The sequence below is a fragment of the Elgaria multicarinata genome, chromosome 2 (genome assembly GCF_023053635.1).
Source record: "Elgaria multicarinata webbii isolate HBS135686 ecotype San Diego chromosome 2, rElgMul1.1.pri, whole genome shotgun sequence".
Lineage (NCBI taxonomy): Eukaryota > Metazoa > Chordata > Lepidosauria > Squamata > Anguidae > Elgaria > Elgaria multicarinata.
In genome coordinates this window covers 96792709-96820227 of record NC_086172.1, presented here as the reverse complement: position 1 = coordinate 96820227, position 27519 = coordinate 96792709, and the positions used below count along the sequence as shown (strand labels likewise).

Here is a 27519-nt window from a genome sequence, read left to right as displayed (position 1 = left end):
TGCATCATCATGAAACCTATAAGACATGGTGAACAATGACAATCTTTGTATAAAACAAATTTCAAATCTTATTATCCCAAATTTTAATATAAGTGATTTCAGACATTATAGTGATGCTCCAAATTTCTGTGGAATTGTTTAGCAACAGAACATGGATATTTCCCTCCATCCAGTAATATGCAATTACCATCCCATTGGCAGTTAATGTTAGTCATTATTTTGAAGTAGTTTTGATAAAGGAGTGGACATGTTCCTTAAATATGAGCAAACACTTTGGCCATGAATTTGATAGACTTGTGTGCAAAGACAATTTCACGTTAAAAAGTGTTTACTCAAAATAAATCAGGAATACAAGACATTTGTATTTTCTTACACAGATGTTGATGCTGTCCCACTTTATATTATGCCTGGTGAAAGGAAAACACAGTACCATTTTGCATAAGCTCTCATAATTATAGTGGATGATAATTATTTATGTGTCTCTGGTCTATGAAAGTCTTGATGCCTCATCCGTGAAATGCAGAACTGCTATTTGAGCATCCCTTCCCTTACAGGTTGAAGTTCGAGAAGATACTGGTAGTAAGAAGGATCTCAAAGTGCAGTGTGATGAAGAAGAGTTCAAGGTTTACCAGCTCAACATTCAAGTACGGGAGGTTTTTGCTAATCGTTTCACTCAGATGTTTGCAGATTATGAAGTATTTGTTATTCAGCCCAGCCAAGACAAAGAATCGTGGTTTACCAATAGGGAGCAGATGCAGAACTTTGATAAAGTGAGTATGAAAATGCAGACTATGGAAATAAAAGGGAATTCTCATGCAAGAAAGGAAGGAGAGGAAGGGGTGTCCAGGGCACATTCTGAATTCTCCAAAAATGGGTACATGATTGGATACATGATGTCTGAACTGAGGCACAGAAAGAATGTTCTTTTATAAAGTAGCCCTTTATAGCAGCTCACATCAGAATTAATTTTAAGATCAGTGTGGTAAATTGTGTGTAGAATACTATGTGACAATAACACATTGGAATCTTTAATGGATAATGCAAATCAAAGATGGTTAAAAGAATAGCAAAATATCTGTGTAAATTATGTCTCAGAAGCCACTGGTTATTCTCTTTGATATAGGGAGGCCTTTCTTTCACATATGTTCCTCTCTCTGATAATCTTGTCTGCTAAGAGACAAACTAAATGATAAATAAGATGCAGGATTAGATGTGTGCTTTTTGTTAAATAGTACCCTCTTGATTGGGATCCCCCCTTCTTGACCATGGGAAGTTAGCTGCTTTTAGCACTAGTAGCAGTTGTTAACAGAAGCAATTGAATGAAGCAGCCTGAATCCAGAAAGCAAGAGCCAGGCAGGATGGGATGAATGACAGAGGTGATTCCTCCTTCTGTTCCTCCTCAAAAAACAAAATGAAATTCAGCTAGATGGACTTCTGAGCACATATAGTTCACTTAGTGAACTGGGGACAGGAAATGAGTGACCATAGGATCCTATGGATCTGTATCTTTTTTCACTCCCGCCACCCATCAGAGCATCCCCTTCCTGACTCCTCCAAGGTCATCTGAGGTCGCTATTGTGGCCTTTGAAGAGCAACCACCGCTGCAGTGCTTTCCGCAGCAGCTGCAAAGGGGAAGGGGAGGAGGAAGAGGAACAGCCCATCTTGGATTCTCCCTCTCAAGGTTATAGGAGTGTCTGTGTCTGTGACTTCAGAATGGGGAATCTGCAATAAATCCTATGGTGCCTGGGACATAGGGACCATAGGATTGCTCTGTAACTCTTCTATTCTTAAGAGGGTAGGGGCTCCTAGTCCCATTGTCTGCATAGCTACAAAGCCTATTCTAACCACTTATATCTCCTTTTATAAATAAAATGATATGAAGGTTTGCCTAGCAAAAAAAAATCAATGTAGCTGGTATATCTCTATTTCAGAATGGAGTGTCCATTACAATAAATATCTAAATAAGTAAATGTAAAATAAAGTAAAATACAAAACAATTTGAATGGTTGTATAGATTATTGAAAGCCTTTGTATCCTTTTTTAAAAGTCTCCATAAGTTAAATAAACACATTTTCTTTCAATTTATTAGGCATCCTTCTTGTCTGATCAGCCAGAACCTTATTTGCCTTTCCTCTCGAGATTTTTGGAGACACAGATGTTTGCTTCTTTTATCGACAACAAGATTATGTGCCATGATGATGATGATAAAGATCCTATTTTGAGAGTGTTTGATTCTAGAGTGGATAAAATTAGATTGTTAAATGTCCGAACACCAACCTTGCGCACATCCATGTATCAAAAGTGCAATACCATTGATGAGGCTGGTAAGGGCTGTAGTAACATATCTTTAAAGAGGCTGTAGTAATGTCTCCTAATAAAACTGAATTATTTGCATAAAATGGAGCTTTTGAGAAATTTATCAGTTTTTCCATGGAAATAACAAATGATGCTATTTAAGAGACTGGAGTTCAAATGGAAATATAGACAATGCTTTACTGTTATTGTGAAGGGTGATGCTGGAACAGTACATTTTAACAATGTAACTGCACATAATATAACCATATCAAGGGAATTCTGCCTTCCTCTTCCTCCTCTAACACTCTGAGCAACCTTGTGTCTTATAGACTTGGCATTCCTATTCTCCCTATTTTATTTCACAACTTAGTATGAAAATATACTATCAGAACAATATTTTAAGAGATATGTGTAATGGATTTGTTTTCCTTCAGAGAAAGCTATTGAGTTAAGGCTGGCAAAAATTGATCATACTGCAATCCATCCCCACTTGCTCGATATGAAGATTGGACAAGGAAAATATGAACCTGGGTTTTTCCCCAAGCTTCAGTCTGATGTACTTTCTACGGGACCAGCAAGCAACAAGTGAGTATGCTGTATTGGGAAGACCTCATGCATGCAATATCAAACAATTTGGGGACCATATAGCCTTTGAAGCTGTAGTTGGCAGCAGTGACTATAAGAGATAGCGCACGTTCTCCTGTCTCCAAGGTAGGGTGGGCCGAAGATAGATCTCTAGATGTTTTGTTCTTCAACTCCCAGAAACCTCTGCTAGCGTGGCCAGTGTCAGGAATGGTAGGAAGTCAAGTTCAAAAACATCTAGAGAACTGTTTTCTGCCCACCTCTGTTCTAAAGGACAATTTAGAGCAGAATATCAACTCTCACCCAATTTGAGTATCATATAGTAACAGTCTGTCAGCTACATCTTATTATTATATTTATTTGTATCCCGCCTTTTGCCCAATACTGGGCCTCATATGACTCTACAGGCAACATACTGCCCTTACAAGAGTTATTTTTTGGAACTAGATCAGCAAGCAAAAGGGAGAAACAAATAAGCACAACTTTTTTGCTGGTAATTTCCCCCCAGAAATAAATGTGCATCACCACAGTATTGAGATATTACTAGCAAAAATTATGCTGAGCATATGCTTATGGTTAAACTGTATGTTGCACCATTTTTGATATTTTTATTTTAATTAGCAATTGTTTTTGGTTATAGTCCAGAATTGATATATATGCTCATATCTATTTCTGAACTGGTGTACCTAAAGAATACCTAAATAGAAGGAGGCGGTGGTTGGAAATACTGCGACAAAAGCTGGAGTGAACACCCGCCAACCACAAACAAGAAAAACAAATAATCATAAACACTGTTTAAATAAATGTATATATCTTGTTCTCATTGGCAAGTTACGTTACACTGCCTCAATTCTATTTCAAATATATATATATATATATATATATATATATACACACACACACACACACACACATATATACACACACACACACACACACACACACACACACACACGTGGCGTGTAATATATACATAAATAATGCTCACAATAAAGTACATTGAAACCAATTATACAATGTTTGGTAATGACATTCATATAATAAAAACAATTTAGCAGTGTGAAATAATTCAACAGGAGTCCGGTACATTTAACCTGTTTCGCCAGGGAATGCTTCCTTGGGAACACGCTATATAGAACATAAAAACATATAGAATAACCATTACTTACATACTATTTAGGACCAGCAATTCTCCTTAACATTCTTATTGAAAACAAGAAATTATTGATAATTTCTGTTATCTTACTGATAACAGAAATATCTGGCGTTGTTTCCTACCTTATTTGGGACAATTAGCCAAGGCCTTTCATACAGTCTCCCACTATATACAATCTCTGAAAAATATGTTATATAATTGTTATTATCGGCAAGTAACAACATCCCATTATCTCTAGTGTATAATCTTAGCTCCATTCTGAACATACCCGATATTTTTCTGGCCAAAAACTCAAGGCTACTGGATACAGCTGGGGGCTGATTAGCAACATCAGTTTTATACTGCTGTTAATAGGGCTAGTTAATTACTCTAGGCGAGGAATGCAGACAGCTCTAATTGGTTGTTTAGTCCTTATGGATGTATTGTCTGTAGGCGATAGAACCACTCTGCTAAAGAATGCCACTTTTGATTTTCTAGATGGACCAAGCGAAATGCACCTGCACAATGGAGGCGAAAGGACAGACAGAAACAGCATACAGAGCACCTTCGTCTTGACAATGATCAGAGAGAGGTGCAAAATATATTATAACAATATACAATTTTAATGTCTATCTCTCTTCTACAGATGATATAGTAGGTTACCTGACCATGACTGGGTTCGGACGACATGATAACCAATGGTGGGTTAAATAGTCAACACTATGGTTTTCACACTATGGTTGGTTATTCAGCCTAAATAACCAACACAAATAACCAATGCTGTGTAGAGTTGATTATTTGAACCTCCGTTAGTTTTCATGCTGTGTGTCGAGCACCATTGACCATTTTGTCACACACAGTTGGTTATTTTGGGTGACTATAGAGTTCCCTGGCAAGAGTGACCAAAGTAGCAGGTGCCACTCTAGTCCAGCCAGCAGAACTTGCAATGGCTGATGAGATACCAGCAGGAGGTCTGAGGGGAGAGAGGGTGGGGGATGTGTCAATCAAACACACTATTGACAAATAGTCAACTTGACACTGGTCTTAATTCACACCACGGTTGATTATAATCATGTTGTGTGGGGAGTACCCCCTTGATAATCAATTGTGGAGTTCTGTTAACCCACCATTGACTATTGTGTTGTCTGAACGCAGCCTTATGTGTAAGACGTTTTCTCCCACCCCAAAAATGCACGGCCCAGGTCTTTATCTGATCTTCAGTGATAACCTCTTACAGAAATCAAGAGCTATGCCAAATGCATTGTTCTGTGTAATTTCTTCAGAGGTTCTAGTTGTGTAGAGACTGTTTCATATTGGCTGGGTTTGGATGTTCAGTAGGGAAAATAAGCCATAGCAGCTTCTTTTCCCCACCCCACGAGTGCTGCTCACACAGCTACCATTTCCCTAATTACCCTTGTTGCAGTGCAGGTTGCCATATAGTCTGAACCCAATGAGGAGTGTGGAGGGGGTGACTTCCAAACCACCCTGCAATGCATGGCTTGTTGTAGGGGTTACAGGATGGTTTGGAAGGCATCCCCACCACGCACCTTTCTGGGTTTGAATGACACAGCAACCCACACTTCACAAGGGTAATTAGGAAAATGGCAGGCACATAAACAACTCATGCAGGGTGGGGAAAAGAAGCTTCTTTTTCTCTACTATCATCTGAACCCAGTCATTGGGTGTGAATGAGTTTTTGTGCAAATATCAGAGTACAGACGCTCAAACCTGTTCAGTAAATTAGTTCTCAGGGATTAATTTCTGCTGTTACTGTCCATCAAATTATTATTACTTACTATGAAAATTCTCACAATTCTTACTAAAACAGAGGAATCTTGTAAAAGCAGAAAGCCAAAGGTATCAGTATTATCACTGAAAAAATGTCTGTAACACAATTATGGAAAATAGTCACACATAAAACAAAGTAAGTTGAGTTTTAAGCCCCTAACATTTTTCTTCTTGAGAAATCTTGTGTTTTGTGTTGATGCGTGAATTTTATTCCTTTCTCTATTTTAAATTTTAGTTTAATTATAAATTATGTTGTAACTATATCATCATTCTTTCTCTCTTTGGAAAGTCACAAACTGTCTTAAATGGCCTCTGTTCTATTCTTGCATGTATACTTTTATGATTTCATGCCTGCCTACCTTGCTTTCACTTAACATGAATGGTTTGATTTTTGTTTTGTTTCCTGTTTTGTTTTGTTTTGTTTTATTTTGCTAACTTTCCTGTCTCGCCAGCAGCTGGATTTTCCTTTGCCTGAGCTTCAGTTGCATTTATGTTTAGACTTGGACCAGCATGATTGGCTTTTCAGGCATTCTATTAAATCTGTTTCAGAGCTTTACCTGGTATGTTGTGTTTGTGTATATACATAGGTATATATACATTGGTTGTGATTATGTTTGTGTGTATGTCTATATTATAAGAAAGAATGATATATGATTATGGTACTGAACAAAGATACAGAGTTAAGATACACAGAGTCTAAAGACACTTTCCTTCTGCAAAGGCCAAAAAGTGCTTATATTCAGTCGAAAAGGATTTTATTTAGCATAAACCCAGATTGTCTAGTTACTGTGTTATTTCAAATATATTCGATAGTGTTATTAGTGCAATGCTTCTATATTATAGCAAGAATATTTTAATATTCATCCAATAAAATCTTAAGGGTTTTTTTTATATACAGTAGTAGTAGCTAGGCTATGTAAAACTGAGTTTGACCTCCAATAAAATAAAACACATGTACCCTTTCAGTTTTTTATATACTTTCTGATGGGATTTCCTGGCAAGAGAGGGAAATGTAAGCATTTTAACATTGCGAATTTGTATGAATTTTGTTTCTATTTTTCTATAGAAGTATATCCAAGAAGCTCGGAATCTAGGCAGCACAATCCGGCAGCCCAAATTGTCTAATCTCTCACCATCAGTAATTGCCCAAACCAACTGGAAATTTGTGGAAGGTTTGCTGAAGGAATGCCGAAATAAGGTATTGTGCTATTCGTTGTTTACTTATTGTCCCAGACTCTGGAGGTACCATAGCTACTGAAAGGAGTTGAATTAAATGGAGCAGTGTAGTAGACTCTATCCTACTCCTGTGTTCCCTTGATGAAGTGTTATATTGAGATTGAGGGGGTACCTCCACACACATAAAGGGATGTACATCAGAGTTTCTTCCTGTATTGAAAAGATGGGGAAAAGGACCCTTACACTGGAACTTTGTCGGTACAATGAAGTACAAGCAAGGTTTTGAATCAAGACATGTGCTTCTAATAATAAAACAATTCTGATAATACCACAATTTTCTGTTGTGCTGAACAAGTTCCTCAACCTTGATTTTGGCAGAAAAATGTAAGGCAGGACAAGTGAGCGATGCTAGTAGTGCCATAATGGGAAAAATCCAAGTTAAAAACAATGTATTTCATACTAGTTAACTGAGCAATGTAATATAGTGATTCTGTTAAATTGTTGCACACATGAAGTAATACATTTAATGTCCTGGGTGTTTTTTTTCATTTGTCAAAAAAGCAATTGTCACTTTGTCTTCTTTCTGTCTCAAAAGACAAAGAGGATGCTAGTGGAAAAAATGGGCCGTGAAGCAGTGGAACTTGGCCATGGTGAGGTGAACATTACAGGTGTAGAAGAAAATACATTGATAGCCAGTCTCTGTGATCTTTTGGAAAGGATATGGAGCCATGGTTTGCAGGTGAAGCAGGTAAGAAATGAAATGGTGGTTTTATAATTTGGCAAGTGTTTTCTGATCATTTAAAATGCATCATCTTTCTATATTAAATTCTGATATTAAAATGCAAGACATACTTTCTTGAATTTTGACCTTTTATGTAGAGCTACTTAGTTAAACGCTAAGGGTTGATCCGGTGGAGCCTTCTGTGAACAGAACGGTGAAAGACTTTTTGTTGTTGTTGTTGTTGTTGTTGCAGATTTCCCATCACCTCTCAAATTTCCTGTGCCACCTTCCAGTCTGTACCAGAGAGTCCCCCAATCTTCTGGAACAGATTTTTGGGGTGTTCAGGTTTCTTCAGAGGAAAGGAGAATTTGCAAAATATCCCCCACCCCTTTCTTTTTGTGGGAATATGAGGGTGCCCTTTTCAGTGAGCAGAGCTCTGCTCACAGTATCTCTGTATCTAGCTCAATAAGTCTTAACTCTTCTTTTTTCCTGCCCTTTACCTTTACTGTGAACTTTAACTAGAAGGTGATTAAGTGAAGATGTAGAACCTTGTTTGATAGGTATGAGTACCTATGAGAATTACCTGAATTCACTTCTAGACTGTATCAGTTTCTGTGTGTGAAGGTATATACTGTCTGACTCTTACCTTCCCTCTTATATGCTACATAGGATAGAAGCTGTACTACTTTCATCCTAGAAGATAGAGCATCAGTATACTCTGCTACAACTCAGATTTGGGCCTTTCAGACCAGCAAGAGGCCAACCCTACATAAGGTTAATTCTTTGGATTGATTCAAGTTGTTGGCAAACAGTGCTGAACGGTCTGTTGTGGTAGAGTATTTAGGAATCTGATAGAGGAAGTACAATACATCCAAAGACTTTTGAAATAAAGTTGTTGTTTTTTAAAAAAATTGCCATTCCTCCTTGTAAGATTAACTTTGGTTTCAACTACAGAAACCTAGTTTTGTAATAAATAAATTAATTGAATAATCTTCAGTAGAACAGTATGCCTCATCATAAATTTGTGTGAAGATAGCTTCCCTCAACCTCTTCCATACCACACCCAGCTTTTTGCCCACTCTCCTGCTGCTAGACTACCTTAGCCCTACCTACTTATCAGTTTCCATTTGTGATTTCAGCCTCATATTTTCCAACCCTGTTAATCCAGTGTCGTTGTGAGATGTATGAGAGAGTTTAGTCTGCCAAAGATGAGAGCATTTTTCTTTCTTTATTGTTATTCCTGTTGTACACACATGCCATTTTTCTTCTCCCTTGGCATGCAGTTCCAGGAAGTGACTAGTTACCTGCAATGTGAGCTATTTATTCATACTGTAATTTTCGTTTCCTTTTAGCTCCCTTAGGCTTTTGTGATCTTTATATGATCTGTTCCAGCACTGGAGTCAGCATACATGTTGATAATTATACATGTGTTACGTTGAGATGTATCTGTTTACAATGATATCTGTATTTACCCAGATAGATAGATAGATCTGGGCTGTGAAAGTAGTAGTAATAGTTGCTGTTATAGGGCCGTCAGTATGAAAGTCCTAAATAATAAGAATTAAAAGGACCTTTTATGCCACCCCTCACCTCCACCCTCACACTCTGGCCAGAACAATTTAATGTCTTATCGTTTGCAGGTCAGGCTGTGAAATCTAGGCCACAATGTGCCACAGGCCAGAGCTGTGTTCAGACAAACATATCTCGACTTACTACACCGAAGTATGCATGAGTCTTTTGCTTGCACATGTAGGCTGTTTCTGTGAGCTGTAATTAAACCAGGAAATCTCTAATTCACCATCATTTCTCATTTTGTCCGAACATAGAAACTATGATTATGAGACATGGAACATATAATGCCCAGAAGTTGGCTTAAGACTCTGGCTTGTTCTGAAACTGGTAACCATAGTTTCTGGGTTTGGGCAAAAGGGGAAACTATGGCTAGTTGGAGACTTACTGGTTTAATTACAGCTGGATTGTAGGAATTCCATGTATGAGCAATAAACTCATGAATATTTTGGCTTAATAAACTGAGTTATGATAATCCAAATCAAGGCAGAAGGTAGGTGTATTATAGAAGGTGCTCACTAAAGAAATAAAATTCTTGAAAAGACACAGAAAATGAGATTATAGGAAAAATAAAAGTATTCAATATCCAAAAATCCCTTTTTGGAGCCAAATATGGTACCTGAACATGAGCTGCACCTATTCACTTCATATTCATGAATTAGCTCCACTTGTATCACAAATGAGATGCCAGAATAGAAATTGCAACAACCGTTGGCTAACGTGTCGTCTGTAGAGCAAAAAACACACCACGGTTGGTTATTTCCAAAAAATAACCAATGGAGATAACCACCAGTTTGCAGAGTTGTTTTTCTGCACAATCATTGATTATCGTGTGATGTGGCGGGTTCCGTGGATTATTTCCCCTGCCAACAGAGTTGCAAAGCAAGAGTTGCAGAAACCCCGGCCACTCTAGCCCAGTGGGGCTCCATTGGCAGGGGAAATAATCCCATGCTGGCAAGTTCTTGGGCAGCTGCCAATGATGCCATCCCTTGGTGGGGCAGAGTGGAGCGATCCTCAGCTCTATACGTGCTTCCCAGCATGGGCACGTGCCATCCCCAGGTGGGTGTCATCCCATGTGTTGCCAGGGTTGTGCACGTCCCTTGCCACCTCCTACCACCCCTGATCCATCTGGAGATAGGCTCAAGGGGATAGAAGGAGCCCCTTCCATCCCTTCGAGCTGATTCCCAAATGGATCAGGGCGGGGGGCAGGCAAAGGATGCCTCCCGTGGCTAGACATGAAACGTTCAACCGCGGGAGTAACTCATCAGCCAACATTGGGGCGGGGCGTGCACGCAAAAGGATCTAAGCTGCTGCTGTGACGAGCAGGAGGGATTCTTCCTCATCGAGTCCCTTCGAAGGGCAATCCTTTGCTGAGGCAGGCGGATGCTTGTGTGTCTGATTCCCCTGCACCCCTCTTGCCTCAGCAAAGGATTCTCCTTCTGCTCTCGTAAATGGGGATGGAACACAATATGGAAAAATTCTTCCTGCTCGTCACAGCAGCAGTTCGGATCCTTGCACGCCCCTTCGTCGCCATCATTTCCATAGCAATGGGGCAGTGGGTGGCGTTGTAGCCACCCCTGTCCCTGTTGCTAGGGAGATGGGGGCAAAGGACACATTGGCGCAGAGAGAACATCTCTGCTGAGATAGTATCAGTGGTATTGGCGGGGCCTCTTCCGTCCCCATCTAGTTTTGAGGCAGAGAGCAGGGAGACCTGTGATGGTCAGATTTCTTCGCTCTCTTCCTCAAACCTAGATGGGGACAGAAGAGGCACCACTGAGACAACTGATGCCCTCCCAGCAGAGAAATTCTCTCTGCTTCGACGCATCCTTCCCCATCGGGGCCATGGCAACAGGGAAAGTGTTGCTAGAGCCGCCCACTTCCCTTTTGCCATGACCCCGACGGGCAAGGATGTGTTACTGCTGAGCCATGTGATCTCCTGTGAGGGATGACGTCACTTGGTGCTGACGCGTCCTTTGCCGGAAGCTGGATTGTTTGCCCTGACACACAAGGACACTGTTTCAAAGACCTTGCTTCTGCAGCGGGGACAGTGCATGTTTCTCCGCATGTTCTTCCTCCTCCAGTGTGGACACAAGGAGTTCTCAACCTTTCACTTAGTTTTTGATTATCCACAGCTTGACACGTCATCTGAACCTGACAAACTAGTTAGTCTTAAATATGGTTTGTTTAACCAAGCCAATTTCAATCTATGGATTATGAAGCTGGCTTGTTTGAACAAACCATAGTTAAGATCAACTACAGTTTAAGGTTTGGTAAATATTCGAATTGTTATTAATTTAAAACAGAAGTAAAAGCTTCTGATCTCTTCCTCATGGTTGCACCACAGGAGAAGTGGAAAGGGGGAGAATGCAAGCCCAAGGCTTGCTGCAAACTCCTCCATGTCTTTTTCTCTACGTCCACCAGAATACTTTACACATAATAATTAAACATTATCTTCTGTTTGCCAACCATACACCAGCTATCACTGTCTATGTCCATAGACTTCTTGGACTAAAAGCTCCGCACCCCACTATGCTACCCTCTATTATAAGTGCTCAGCTGTGATAGGCACTTTGAATTTTGCAAACAACTAAGGCCATAGCTAGACCTAAGGTTTATCCCTGGATCGTCCAAGGGTCAAACCTGTTCATCTAGGTGACACACAGGGGATCCAGTGCTCAGGCAGAGGCGAACCCTGGATGATTCCAGGATAAACCTTAGGTCTAGCTGTGGCCTAAGGCATCGTTGGCTAAAGAACTTGAAGTAAATAAAGCCATTGCTGTAAATCTGTGGTAGCTTTTGGTATACTGTTATCAAACTGGATGAACTTATTCAGAATAAAGTAATTTGGTACTGATAGAATTTGTTTATATTTTAGTTCCCCTAATACTTCTTAAGTTCTTTGTGGTGAATCTGGGTTGGTCCATAATCTTGTTATTAATGCAACAGAGGGAGAGGAATGAAGCAAGGCCACTCTATCAGCTCTGCTGAGAGATGAATTGCCTTTCGGGCTCTTCCTCTTCTTGAATTGTGTGGTTAGTTTTCTTTTTAATGATATACAAGTTTAATTCATTGTTTTGTTAAAACCACAATTAATTTTTTTTAAAAAAAGCTGCAGCGATTGTGTGAACAGGGCCTATATAAGATTAATTTTAATATTTGCTTAATATTTGCATTTCACAATTTTTTTATATGACCATGACATCAGTGTAGGAAATCAATTATGTATGAATTTATCCTGATTCTTACTCTTCCAAGAGCAGAATTCAGTATGTTTCATTTACCTATAGCTGGTTCACATAATTTAGTTTTGGTGGTGGTATCTTTGTGAACCAGAAATTTATAATCACCAGAATCTCATATAATCACCCTGCTATTATTTACATGATCATTTACGTAAGGGTGAAAAGAGTCTTAAGTATTGCCAGTCTGTTGATCCTTTTCTTTATACAAAATGAGTCCTACTAAAACAAACAAATAAATTGTCTGTTTATGATTCTACTGTACAAGGTAGATGCCATATTTCCCAAGTAATAGTTATTATAATCTAAACTAGAGAGTTGGGGGAACCAGTTGCTCTCAAAACTACTGGTGAGACTAGGACTGGGTTCAGATGACACAATAGTTTATTGAACCCATTATGGGTTATCGTGTCGTCTGTCAGGAATTTTTAAATCCATAAGGGCTTAATTTGCCTTAAATAAACCACTTTGATAACCCACAGTCTGCAGTAAGGGTTTTTTAACCCGCCATGGGTTATTGTGTTGTCTGTCAGGCACTGTGGGTTAATTTACTTGCCTATAGAGTCACATGGTGAGAGTAGATCAGATTGTTGCTGTTGCTCTGTTCTTTGCAGGTGATTTCTGTGTAATGGGAATAGTACTACTGCAGCTTTGGGAACAGCATAAATGACTATTGCAGTAGCTTCCATGTGTTAAATGTGCAACTGTACTTTAGCAAATTAGTAAAATAATGCTACTGGTGCATGGGAAACAGCTTAAACAGCTGCTGCGGTAGCATGTATGGGTGAAATGCGCAACTGCTTTAGTGAATCCACAAAAGAGAGCTACTGAGGCATGGGAGAAAGCTTAAACCGGCTACTGCATGCTTAGGCTGGAGACTTACATGGGCTTAAGTTCTGCAAGGGAAGATGGGGTACCAGTGTGCTCAGCTGGGAGGACTGCAGGGAGACAGGGTGGGTGGGAGGGAGTTACATCAAATTAATTAACAAGCTACGAACAGTAGCTTATTAGCCTGTTGGTGTGGACAGGCATCATGTACTATTTTAAAAGTAAGCTACTGTTCGTAGTTTATTAATCCATCATGGCTTTAAAGTGATATCCGAACCTGCCCTAGGCTAGCCACTTCTTACTTGGGAGCCCTGTTTAGTAGCTGCTGCCCAGATTTATTTATTTATTTATTATTTTTCTATACTGTCCAACAGCCGAAGTTCTCTGGGTAGTTCACAACAATTAAAACCATAAAATGCAACATAATAAAATATAATATAAAAGTTTTAAACTACAGTATAAAGTAAAAATAAGAACCAAATGTGGACGGGTTCTTGAGGGGTTGTCTAGTCCTTGATGAGGGGTGCCAGGTTACTGCACCCCAATCTGCTAAATTGACTCTGGTTGGCAACAGCTTTAGAGGACAAGGTAGGGCAAAACATGCCCCTGGCATTTAACTGATTATTGGTTGGAGGAGGCAACACAGATGAAATACAAATCTCTCTCCTCCATATTAAAGGCCAGATGAGATCCCAAGAACCTGCAGCAAGGGAATGGTGTCTCAATCCTGATTTGGTATTTATTTATTTATTCAATTTATACCCCGCCTTTCTACCAAAAAATGGCACTCATGGCGGTTCCATAAAGAGTTAGGAGTTTAGCTATTGTAGGACTATGTATCTGTGTTTCCTCTGAGTTATATTATATAGAATTTAAGTGTGCAGACAATGCATTTGAGATTTGGTCAGAGCCTTGAATAACCCAGAGCAAACAAGCTCTTTTTAAAACAAAACAGACTTTTCAGAAAAAACAACACCTAAATCCTGGCATATAAAAAAGTAATGTAAAACAAGATTCTAATTAAAACTCTGACCTACAATATATGTAATGTCATAGGGCAGGATTGTATGTACAGCCCAGTCCTATGCATATTTACCTGGCATATGTCACTGAATTTAGTGGGTTTAACTTCGAAGTGAGTGTGCATCAGATTGCCGCCTTTTGAGTTAGAAAGAATAATTCAGAATCTCTAACAGCAGTCTATCTAAGAGAGCAAAAGTAAACCTTCTTATCAGCATGGCAGAAACTAGCAGCAGGGTTCAAGCTAGTAAATTACGATTACCATGATCTTTAGTCCAATAAGACTTTTCCTTGCTAAAGGACAAATTTCCTTGTGAAGATATTATGACATTACAGTCCTGTCTTTAAAAAGCCATTAACCTGCAATGCACAGTTTTAAAAAGGCTTAAACATGAAGATATGGTAAAGACAAAGCATAGCATAACCTGGATGGCACACACTTCTCACAAGATTAATACGTAGCGCTTGCATGTTTATATCACGGTCATAGCTATGTTGAAACGAGGGTAATTTCTGTACATGTACAGGTTTATAGGTTAATCAGTTTGTTATAGATTGGGGACAGCACTCCAAAATACAAGAGCCTGGATGAATATGCTCACATCACAACCTATGTAGTGGAAAAAGCCAAGTTGATTTGAATTTATGCATGTGAGTGGTCCTAATGTGCTGCATTTCCAAGTATACCTGTTTGAATTTTCCTCAGAAAGTATGTGCATCTTATTCAAAACAGCTATTTCTCTTTTTAAAATTCAGTACCGTTGTGTCATTTTCTCTTGGCTCAGTTGTAACTAATGATTAATTTTAATGTGAAACATCTTTGAAATAAAACTGTTGCTTCTAATGAGTAATTTATGCTGCATTTCACAAATAATCTTTTTTTAATCTTAGGGGAAATCTGCTTTGTGGTCACACTTGTTACATTACCAAGAAAATCGACAGCGAAAACCTACATCTGGAAGCTTCAGTACCTCAGGTATGGCTTGCTTGCATAAAGATTATGAATGGTATTGTCATGTTCAGGAGGAAAAGGTCACAAAAGAGAGCCTTGGCACCAAATACTGATGCAAAGCAGTTTTATTAGAGGTACATTCACGTACCAAAAATATCCACAATTCCAATCTTTTTTGAGCTATACAGTTCTCCTTCAACAGAATATTGCTTACCAGATGTAGCTAGAAGAGAAGCATTCTGCTTGGCATCACTACTGTCTTAAATGAAAAACAGTCCATTCAGAAAGCCACTAATGTTTGAAATAAAATTTTAGTCTGTTGTGCCAAATCATTGCATAACTAAAATTCTGAAGTGACTGTATTACACAATTTTAGATTAAAAAAAATATTGGGATGGATGTTTGATACTAGTAAAAAGACTGTATTTCTGTTGAGCTGAAGTTTTGTTTTGATTTGTAGAAATATTTGTTGGAAACAGAACCAACATAAACAAATCTTAGTTTGAGCCAGGATATACTAGATCCCAGAATGCATTTCACTAGCTCTAAATGCATTCTGGAATGGAGCCATGGTTAAAAATCAACAATAATCTACTACAGTATTTACTGTATATACAGTATATACAGAGCCAACAAAGCTCCAATCATTTTATTAATAGATCAATTCACTTCTTTTCTGGCCTTTTTTACTGCAAAATCATGTTATCTCCCCAGAGTCACTTTGTCTTGCAAATTCACATTTGATATATAAAAATATATATGGTAGGATAACCATCCTTGCTTTATAATAGAACACTTGCAGTTTTGATGAGTGCTAGCTTGCTGAAACCTCTTTCAGCTTCTGCTACTGTCAGTACTAATGTGCTAAAAGCACACACTATACAGCTATGCACACTTAACAGAAAATTAGTTGCCGTTTTGTTTTGTTTTTAAAACTCATTAAAGTAAGTGGGAGAAGTTCATATTCTTTCAAAATAGTCTAAGGGCAAAAGCCTATCAAGGTAGTTGGCCGCTGCCGAGCTCGGAAACTCCCAATTATCCAGTGCAAGGTAGCTGGAGCACAGAAGCAATCTTTGTCTCTGTGCTCCAGCCACCCTGCATTTCTGCTAGATGGACAATTTTACCCATCTAGTGGAGCTTTGGAGGGAAGGAGGCTGGGGTGGCCATAGGAAATGTTGTATGAACACCAAGCCTGGTCTCCTCTCCACCCCACCCTTGGGAAAGTCACTTTTTCCTCTCTCCACGCTCCATTTCCAGGTGTGGAGACATAGCCACGGCCGCACTGGCTATGGGGGGAGTGGAACACGTGGTTTTGGGGTTTTAAGGGTCAGAGTCCTGTTTCCAATCTCAATGCTCAGAAACCAAACAAAATACTGTCTGGGAGACATCGGATTGTTCCCTTAAAGATTTTTTTCCCAGATACAATATCTCGCAAAGGAAGTTCTCAGAAAGATCTGAGGGACACTTGTGAACTAGATACTTAATAACACATGTTGTACCTGTAAATCCTACTAGATGTACTAGCTTGGTACATCCTGGTTGCGCTTTTTATATTGTATTTCATAATTGTGTTTTAACCTGTTGGGTGTTTTACTGTGGTTTTAATTTTTGTGAACCGCCCAGAGAGCTTCGGCTATTGGGCGGTATAAAAATGTAATAAATAAATAAATAAATAAATAAAATAAATAGCTGGTAGGATTTACAATCTGTGAACAATGTGTGTTCACAGTGTGTGTTCACAATATTATGATGTTTTGTCTATCTTACCAGCTATCTCTCCCTCCTGCCTGTACACAAGTAACTCTGAGACTGGAAGTTCTTAACAGATCATGTCCCATAGGGAATCACAAACCTCTCCATCTCTCAAACTATATGTCCTACTCTAACTGCACAATCAAACTCTCCCTGTTCTAGAGAATGCCTGTACCAGCAACTCACTATTCAAAATGTTTTGCTGCCTCTGACACTATTTTGGATTTCCTGGAGCCACTCTCACAAGATTTGGACAGTAGGTACATAGAAATAACTTCCCAAAAATATCCTCAAATCATGGTAGTAGTCTCCAATTTTTCTCCTCATAGTAATGGGGTTGTGGCCTGGGCTTGACCCTTCTCAATCTCAAGGCTCAGGTAAAGTGTAACCTTCCCATGCCTCCATGCTTGGGTCCTGAATATGTGTCAGTCATGTCTTTCAGGAATTTGCTGTCTTCTTTTGCAATGATTTCCAAGTGTTCTCCACCACTTTTGTGCCAAGCTATGGGGCTCTGTAGGATTCCTACTTACCAGTGCAAATAGAAACTGTACAAAGAGGGGAACAATTTTATTTTGTCACTCCCCCCCCCTTTTCATCAAAATTCTCAGCCTTGATTATAATAAAGCATATAAACAAATATTTAAGCTGAATATATAGTGAGCTGTATGAATGTCTCAGCAAGAAGATGGATGCCAAAGTCAGACACACCACATACAATTACGTGGTAAAGAAGCAAAACAAAATACCCTTCCACTATCAAAATGTGTATTGATATGAAAACCAAGCTACTGGAACTGAATTGGTTCCAATTCATAACTTTTCTTCTTCCGTTTGCATATTATATGGGTATGTTTTGCTGTTCAAATTAGAATTTATTTATAGTTCTTTTTTATTTATAATAATTTATATCCTGCCTTCTACAAACTGAATAAAACCATATGACATCATAACAATAAAAGAAAAAGAATAATTATAATAAAAGAGCAGATAATTAAAACAATGCAGGGCAAATGGAAGAATTAAAAACAACATACCTTAAAAGGTCTTAACTAAGAAATGCCTGCTACAACAGAACTGTCTTAAATGCCCACTTAAAAGTGGACCATGAAGGTGCCAAACACATCTTTTTGGGGAGGTCATTCTATAATTTGGGCACCATGATAAAAAAGGGTCCTCTCTTGTTCCCACCAATTGAAACTCTGTCCAGGGTGGGACCATAAGAAAGGCTACAGAAGCTGAGCAAAGTTTCCAAATAGGTTCATGTTGGTATTTTCAGAGAGCTCAAATATAAGTTTATCGGCTTATTTATTTATTTATTTGCTAAAAAAAAAAAAAAAAGATTTACCCTGTTAACTACCAACACAAAAATGTGTAATATGTTTCTTTTAGGAATTCTTCTAGATGCAGAAAGAAGAAAGTCAGATGCCAGTCCAGCAATGTCTCCCTTAAGAGTATCTCTCATCCAAGACATGAGGTTGGATTTTAAAATCTTAAAGGCTTGAAAGAAAGGTTCACTCATATTTTTAGAATAGCCAAATTTAAAATAGTTCCTGTAAGCATTTTCATATTAATACATTTCTCCTCTGTTAAGATGTGTAGCACAATCCTGAGCATGTTTGCTCAAAAGTAAGTCGAAGTGTGTTCAAAGGGTTAACTTCCTAGTAAGCGAGTTCAGGAGTGCACCGCAAGTTCTGCAAAAATTCAGCTAAGTGGTAACATTTAAAAAATGATTTAAAATAAGTCCATGTAATAGTTTTATTTCATAAGATAAGATAAAGGCCTGGTTCATGCACGATGGAAAGTTATTATGTGAACCAAGCCAAAATAGCTTGTGGGTAACAGATGTACTAGATTATTTTAGTATAAGCTTTCATAGGCAAGTCTGCTTCCTCAGACACACACACACACACACACACACACACTGTGTTTGGATGATCAAATCTCAATTTAATAAGCTGAGATATGAGCAAGCTTTATGCATCCACATGCAGCTGCTTTTCACACGAGTGGGGAAACAAGCCAGCAAGCTACAGTTAACCATCCCTTTGTATTACGTCTGAACTGGGAACTGTGGTTAATAGTTTTCAAACCCTGGCCACAATGATCCTATTCAGACAACATGCTAAGCCACGGTGGTAAAGCATTTTGAGCTAAACATTATGTCTTGGCGTATCATGTGAACCATGACTTAGGCCCTGTTCAGAAGACACCTTAAACCATGTTGTTTTATTAAAATGCATTCTAGAGGGTTAGTTCCAGAGCAACAGAAGAGAGTGAGCGGAAAGTTTCATTCCCATTCCCTCCTCCTCTAGCGGCTTCCCCAAAAGCCTCACCTGTGGGTCAGGGCAGGACCCTCATGAATGCAGTAGGCAGTGACATGGTTGGGGGGATTGCTGAAAATTGGGCAGTGGCACCTTCCACAACCACATCTTCCTCCTCAAACCCCAGATGAACCTTCGCCCTCAGCCTGTCATGCAACAGCCCACCCTATTCAGCAGGGTTTTCTCACCCGGGTGAGGCTTTTGAAGAGAAGGGAGGAGGCACCCCCCTTCTGGCAGCATTTCTCTGAATGTAACCCATATATTGCAAGTTTTTTTCCTTCTCCACTTGCACAAGAGCTCTGCAGAATGAGTTTTCCCTACAGGGAAGGATATATTACTACAGCTTGAAGCGTTAGGATGTGTACACATATCCATTGATGGAAACTGCTTCCACAGCTTCTTAGGACCAAACTATATGATGTTTGGCAGCAGACTGGTTTGCAATCTTTTATACGGACCGTATCAACAATTAGTGCTCCCCCCCAATAACCTTTTTTTAGCAACTGAATAGTACAGGTAGTCAAGAAATTTGTTTTATAAATGTGTTAAATCATTTCACTTAACACTTCACATTCTTGTAAAACTACTTTACTAACAAAGTGAAAGGTAGGATGCTAACATTGTAATCTGTTTCCCCCCCTTCTGTTCAGGCATATCCAGAATATTAGTGAGATCAAAACAGATGTTGGTAAGGCTAGAGCTTGGGTTCGGCTCTCTATGGAGAAGAAATTACTCTCCAGACATCTGAAACACCTTCTTTCAGATCATGAACTCACAAAGTAAGTTCAGTCAAGATGCAGTGACATTCAGGTTAATGGAGATATGTTGGTTTGTGTTTCTTTTTAAACAGACTTGCCAAAGTCTTTAGTAGCACCAATAAATAAAACTACACACAATCTTAACAGGTACTTGCTGAGTCTGGCAGCAGCTTAAGAAACAGGATAGGCTTGAAATAAAGGTGTGTGTGCAATCCAACATATTCTGTGCTGTCCTAAAATGTTGAGCTATTATGGTTAGAAAGTCAAAAATGAAAAAGTTAAAGACTGGGTTTGCACAACATGCCAACCAACAATGGTTTGTTTTCCGAAACAAACTATTGTTGGTTAGTGGGCTGTCACAAAAAAGACCATTCTTATCAGGGTGGTTCCCCCCACCCCGCACAATTGATTGTTTTACCCACAATTGGATGACATATTGTGCGAATCCAGACATGCCAATCCATTGTGGGTAAAGGGCATTGGGCAACCAGCTGCTCAGCAAGAGTGGCAGACCTCCCTGCCACTCTTGCCAAGGGGACACATTTGCCATTCATGATCACAGCCAAATTGCTATCCATGCCCTTTCCCCCTTGCCAGTGACAGCTCCTTCGCCCCCACCAATCCCCCCTTCCCAGCTCTGATCAGGGTTGGATCCTTTTTTAAAAAAAAATCCTGGTTCCATTTTTGCGTGAATGGGGCTTTTCTTTTTCTTCAGTTTCATGCCCATGGGCCACAGCTCAAAACCAAAGGATACCGGTTAGCTCCCCTTCATGTTGCTATTGCCAAACATCCAGGTGAAAATAGCCTGTATCGAGTTCCCATAAAGATGTCTCTCTCCCTGTTTTGCTTTTGATACCTGTCAGTTGTCTAAAGCAAGGCAGCTTCAGTGATCTTTATGGGGAGGTGGGCAAATGCCCACTTTCCTTTGAAGAAATGGGGAGCCCAGCATAAACAGGGGTGGGAGACAATTTCCACAGCTGTCAGAAGAAAGCTGGGAGAGCAATCTTTATGGGAAGGGCAAAAACGCCCAGCTTCTGTTGTAGAAGCAGGGAGGTGGGCTCTGGGAGGGGTGGGATATGGTGTGGACCCTTCACTGTATTTCACCCCTCCCCTCCCCACTTCTTCTTTAAAATTTCTTCATGCCAAAAGTGTGCAATTCTTCTCGGGGTGCCCCCCACTCCATCCCATAGAACAACATGGTTGTCCCCAGTTAACCCTAAGGATTGCTGTCTTTGCTTTGCTTTTGACAGCTGAGAGCTGACAAAAGTGAAGCAGCTTGAGGGATCTTTACAGGGACTTTGACTCAGGTGGACTCAGGTGAAGCCAATATCCAAATCTCTTTGGGCACTTCACAAAATTAAAAGCCTAAAATAAAACATGATAAAACATAATATAAAACACATGTAAAATAAAGTAAAAACCATCAGGAGGGAAAGATCTAAAAATGTTTAGGATGCAATCCCATGCATGTTTAGATAGAAAAAATGATGGCTTGGAAATGATGGAGTTGTAGGACTTTTTTCTGTCTAAACAAAACTGAGGGACTGAAAAGTCTGTGTGTACTATACACATATACAATACTTGAATCCCAAATGTATTTCTACTGCCATCTTCACGAAAGGAGCAAACAAGGCCCCCCCCACTGCTTTTCATTTAGATATCTGAGCAGTAAAAAAAAAATACTTATGCTTAAGTAGCATAGATGGAGCAGTTTCTCAACTCTTACTCTAGTATCGATTATATTGGAATTTTGTTTGTACAAAACTAAGGCATTTATCATAGAATCATAGAATAGTAGAGTTGGAAAGGGCCTATAAGGCCATTGAGTCCAACCCCCTGCTCAATGCAGGAATCCACCTTAAAGCATCCCTGACAGATGGTTGTCCAGCTGCCTCTTGAATGCCTCTAGTGTGGGAGAGACCTCAACCTCCCAAGGTAACTGGTTCCCTTGTCGTACTGCTCTAACAGTCAGGAATTTATATATTTGAGGCTGCAATCCTAGGCATACTTACCTGGAAGTAAGTTTCATTAAGCATAGTCAGTTTTACTTCTGAGTAAATATGTATAGGGCTATTCAGTAAGTGTTGCATATATTTCAGTTTTCCCCAAAATTTCTGTCTGTTTTTTCCAAAACAAAAACCAGCTTTTCCCCAATGGAGTCAACATTTCTGGAAATTTTACATCTCTTGAAAGGTTTTGAACCTTCTTTATTTATTTATTTATTACATTTTTATACCGCCCAATAGCCGAAGCTCTCTGGGCGGTTCACAAAAAACCCACCACTTTAATGTTTCCAAATTATTCTCCACAGTCCAGGGGGCTAGAAACACGAGTTTTTCAAAAGAAAACTTCAATTATTTTTGTACAACAAAGGTGTAGAAATGTATTGATAACTAAAATTTGGGCAGTTCAGAAGATGTCTGTTATTATTATTATTTATTTATATAGCACCATCAATGTACATGGTGCTGTACAGATTACACAGTAAATAGCAAGACCCTGCTGCATGTGTGCATAAAACCTTTATGGAGTAAGGAAATTAGAAACTGAAACAATGCTTTACTGACACCTTTTGATTGTAATGTACATATATTGATTTTGTCAGTGTGAGTGCCAGAAACTCTTTGCCTGAAAGTCTTATTGCAGATGATTTATTTTCTTTGTCAGGAAACTCTACAAACGCTATGCTTTTCTCCGCTGTGATGACGAGAAAGAACAGTTCCTTTATCATCTTCTTTCCTTCAATGCTGTTGATTACTTTTGCTTTACTAATGTTTTTACAACAATATGTAAGTATAACTTTTTATTATTGGGAAAAACAATAACCAAGAGTCCTATGGCACCAGCGCATTTGTTATGGCATATGTTTTTATTATTATTATTATTATTTATTTATATAGCACCATTAATGGATCAGTGTCTACTTCATCAAATGCATGGAATATTATCCTCAGTATACATGTGTATTTAGAGGGAAGAAATGTTCACAGTCAGGTCAGACGGTAATGAAATGTTAGAAATAAGACTGTATTAAACTTAGATGCAAAATTAATTACAGTAACTGTTCACAAACCAGTGTTGATGATAACACAACCTGTTTAATATTTTCATATAACTCCATTAATTTTATAACCTCATCCTATATCTCATGCTAGGAGACAGCCATCGTTAATATAACTTTTGAGAGGTAATAGAAGGTGATTTCCACTTAGCCCCTCCCACTTGTAGACCGGCTTCTGTCAGTGGAAGGGGATGATTCTCCCTCCCCCACTGCAGCTCACCCATCTTCAAAATCTGCTCCAGAGGATTAGGGGACTCTCTGGAGCAGATTGGGGGTGGGTGGAGCAGCAGAGCTGGGTGTTGGAGAGGAGAGAAAAGTCCCATTGTGAAAGTGGAAGTCTGCTAACATAACATTGGATTTTGCCCAATATTTGTAGCTCTGTGTGTTCTTCTGGTTTCTGGTTGTGCCTTTTCCTCTTGTTACCAGGAAATATATTTTAAACATGAACTAAATATAGTTTAAACAGTTATTTAATAACATTTGTGGTCATGATTCTGTGCTGTAAGTGAAAGATAGTTTGATAGTTTATTTGATGAAAAGTAGTTCGATGCAGGATATTGACTGTGTGGAATATATTATTTATTTATTTGACTTGTATCCTCCCTTTCTCCCACAAAATGGCACTGAAGGAGGCTCACGGAAACAAAGCTGATTTAAACAATAAAACAATACAATAAAATGAAATTAAAACATAATTAAAGAAAAAAAATATTAAAAACAGCACCCACCCTAACAGACCCACTTGCAAGCTAAAGACCTTCTTAAATAAAGTGGTCTTAGCTTACTGCTGGAAAGACAGCAGACAGGGAGCAAGACTAGCTTTCCTTGGGAGGGAATTTCACAGCCTGGGAGAGACCATTGAAAAGGCCCTCTCTTGGGTCACCACCAAACGTGCCTCTGAGGGCAGCAATCTGGAAAGGATCTTACAAACAGTGCAGGCTCATATGGGATACTGCATATAAAACATGTAGCAGACTTACAGCTGACATTATTCTGGGAAGAGCAGGGGCCAAGCAGAAAGGGTACGGCTTGATTAAACTATTCTCAACTTTAAGCATCTTAAGGTTTTACTGTGAAACATGTGCCTGTGTGGGTAAGCCTGGGCAATTTTCTGATTTCACCCTACATCTAAAATATCATTGTCTTACTTGTAATTGTTAACTGAGCTTATTAAATGAGTTTTTAAAGGCAGTGCTTATTGTTGGACCTACCTGTAAACTGAGAGACAAACCGGATGTGAGTGTGTTTGCTAAACTTGTGCTTGCCGTTTGGCTGTAAAGCAGATGTGTGTTGTCTGCAGTTATCACCAAATGAAGCACATAAAGGATGAGAGCAAAACCTGCTCCCTCCACCATCTTATCTCCTATACTTTGCTGTTTGATCCTATTCCTTAGTACAATATAATAGGTACTTATTATTCTGTATAAATGGTAATTGCACTTGTTCCTAGAGACTTAATCATTTTAGCCAGGTTGTTTCTTGTTTTACAGTGATTCCATACCATATATTGATAGTTCCTAGCAAAAAACTTGGTGGCTCAATGTTCACAGCCAACCCATGGATATGCATATCAGGAGAATTAGGTGAAACAGGAGTCCTACAGATTCCAAGGAATACATTGGAGATGACGTTTGAGGTACGTGTTAATGGTGTAAAGCACCCTCCCCCAGCCTGGTGCTTTCCAGACGTTTTGGACTTCAGCTCCCATCAACTCCAGCCATCATGGCCAATTGTCAGGAATGCTAGAAATTGAAGTCCAAAACATCTGGAGGGCACCAGACTGGTATGGAGGACACAAAATAGGAAATGATGAGAATGTGTACCTATAATATAAAGTCCATATTTGAGGGGTGGGGGTGGAATCTTTTGTTTTGTGTGCGTCCAGAAAACTAATGTGGACAATTATGATCATCAAAACATATTGTGGTACAAAGAGAAAATTAAGTCTACCTCTCTCTACATTTCTAGTTGTTGTTTTTGAAGCTCCCATAGCATTTGTTTGAGAACTCCTTCTTGCTCTCAAATGTAGCATTACTGTGTTTGGTGATTGCCAAGTTTATATATTAGTGCTCTATTAATTAGACTAACAGTTAGACCTTATTTTGTTTCCTCTGTGACTTTTCTTTCTGTTTTGATCCAGCAGATGTGTCTTTTTTCTTTTCTGATTTTCAGTGTCAGAACCTGGGAAAGCTTACCACAGTACAAATAGGACATGATAATTCTGGACTGTATGCCAAGTGGTTAGTGGAATATGTTATGGTCAGAAATGAAGTAACAGGTCACACTTACAAGTAAGCATAATTTCAGCTTTTTTATGTGTTGTAAATTTTAAAAGTTTTGATCCCAGAGCAAGGTTTTGTAATAAATGTAGCGACTGCATTAATTTCCTCCTTCTTTGTAAAAATCCACTTGTTGCTGCTCAGAACAGTGAAAGCTGTTAAAAGCTTCTAAGTGGTGACTCTAATGTTTACTTACAGATTTTTAAACATCAATTGGTTGCTCCATGAGTCTAGGTCAGCTACTGACATAATATTACACAAAATGTTTTTGGCATAAAGTGCATCAGTAAATAATAATCACACTATTTTAGAGAACCAGGTTTAGTGCCCCTCTTATGTAAGTCAACCACAATAGGCTTATGTTAGCTGAAAGTGGAAATAAACTGTGTATCACGATTTAAAGTTAATATTTGAATCCTGGCTTGTTAAGTTCACACATAATGGGAAACTATGGTTAATTGTGGCTTCCTGGGTTGTTTCCCCTGTTGCACAAAAGGAAGAGTGAAGTGGCAGCAAAGGGGCTAAGTGTGGGTGCATGGAGCTTTTAGAGCCAGGATTTGGTCATCTAAACTTGGCCAATGTAATTCATTCGGTCTATGGGCCCTCTGAAGTATCTATATGCTTCTGGTCCAGAATCTTCAAATTTCTATTTCCAGCAGAAAGTCTGTGTGGCTCCCTGTTGCAACCTCTCTGCTTGTAACCAATTATATCCCCCTCCCCTCCTTGCACTGACTAGGCAACGTAGGATCAGGGAATGTTAAGAAATGAAGTATGGTAAGTTTATAGAGTAAAACCATGTTTACTGAGTCACATATGTGTCGTCTTTGGCTTTTTAAAAGACAAAATCTGGGAATAAAGCCCTGTACAATGCTTTCTTTTTCTTATTTCGTGTCATTAGGTTTCCATGTGGGAGGTGGCTTGGAAAAGGGATGGATGATGGCAGTTTAGAGAGGATTCTGGTGGGAGAATTGCTGACATCCCATACTGAAGTGGATGAAAGGCAATGCAGGACGCCTCCTTTGCAGCAGTCCCCAAGCATGATCAGAAGATTTGTTACAATATCGCCAAACAACAAACAAAGTAAGCTACTGTTCATTAGTAATCCATTATACTAATGGAATGGACTATTCTGAAAAATGGTGTGGCTGGAATCCTGAACAGGAGCACTTTGCACTGCAACATTTTGTCCCCTCTAAAAAAAGATTAAATACTTTCTACATTTATCACTGGAAAATAACTTCCACTTTTATGCCATTAAAATGAAATGGAGTCATAGAATTGATCTTGCTCTTGAATCAGCATTGGATTCCTTAAATATTGTCTGTACAACAGCATGTTGATTTACTGATAGATTGAGGGGAGAGGGAGGATAGCAATACTTTAGTTAATAAAATCTACATATTAAATTAAAACTTACAACCCTACATGTTACAAATTTCAATTATATGAAGCTGTAAGCACTTGCTTACCGCTAGAGGTTGACTTGTTCTAAATAAAGATTGCACCAAACTTGTTATGTTTTTCCTTTTTGTCTTTAAACATAATTTGCTGAATACTATAGCGGTAGCTCAGTCCCCTATATGCTTGCTTGGTTGCCCCAGCATAACACTGTTCATAGATTCCAAAACCCTATCCTATGCCAACCCTTATGCCAACCTGCCTGTGTCTTAACATAATTAAAGGAAGCTTTTCTCCAGGTTTATCAGTGGAAGCTTGCTGTGTAGGACCTATGCAGAGGGCCTGCTTTGTAGACATCTGTCTCTAAATGCCCTCCTCCTTGAAGCTTGATTGATGCTGCCACTGCTGTAATTTTGATACCAGATTAAAATTTACTTATTTGTCCAGGCCCCAGCTATTTTAAAGTGTTATGTTATTTGTTTAGTTTGTTCTGCTAGTGTTATGCTTTCTTCATTGCAATATTGTTGGATGGGGTGGGGTGTATTATATTGTGTCATGTTATGGTGTTTATGCTGCTTCTGTACCACCCTGATATCTTATGATGAAGAACAAAAAGAGGTGCCCTTCCCAGGAAAGGTCTCCACT

General features: G+C 39.0%; 1 protein-coding gene across 5 annotated transcripts in view; it reads left to right on the top strand.

Moving 5' to 3' along the window:
- DENND5A (DENN domain containing 5A) overlaps positions 1-27519 on the top strand; it is a 69697-nt gene that overhangs the window by 32866 nt on the left and 9312 nt on the right. For 2 of the 5 annotated variants that reach the window (XM_063117271.1, XM_063117270.1), the window contains 14 exons: positions 555-770; positions 2090-2324; positions 2730-2880; positions 4511-4604; positions 6867-6998; positions 7572-7724; positions 8367-8471; positions 15245-15329; positions 18447-18531; positions 20029-20157; positions 22804-22925; positions 24688-24833; positions 25370-25488; positions 26375-26556. In XM_063117271.1, the coding sequence (XP_062973341.1) occupies positions 555-770; positions 2090-2324; positions 2730-2880; positions 4511-4604; positions 6867-6998; positions 7572-7724; positions 8367-8471; positions 15245-15329; positions 18447-18531; positions 20029-20157; positions 22804-22925; positions 24688-24833; positions 25370-25488; positions 26375-26556 (1954 nt within the window). Of the gene's footprint in view, positions 1-554; positions 771-2089; positions 2325-2729; positions 2881-4510; positions 4605-6252; positions 6361-6866; positions 6999-7571; positions 7725-8366; positions 8472-15244; positions 15330-18446; positions 18532-20028; positions 20158-22803; positions 22926-24687; positions 24834-25369; positions 25489-26374; positions 26557-27519 lie in introns of all 5 variants that reach the window. The other 3 variants (XM_063117273.1, XM_063117272.1, XM_063117274.1) reach the window with 2 other exon arrangements.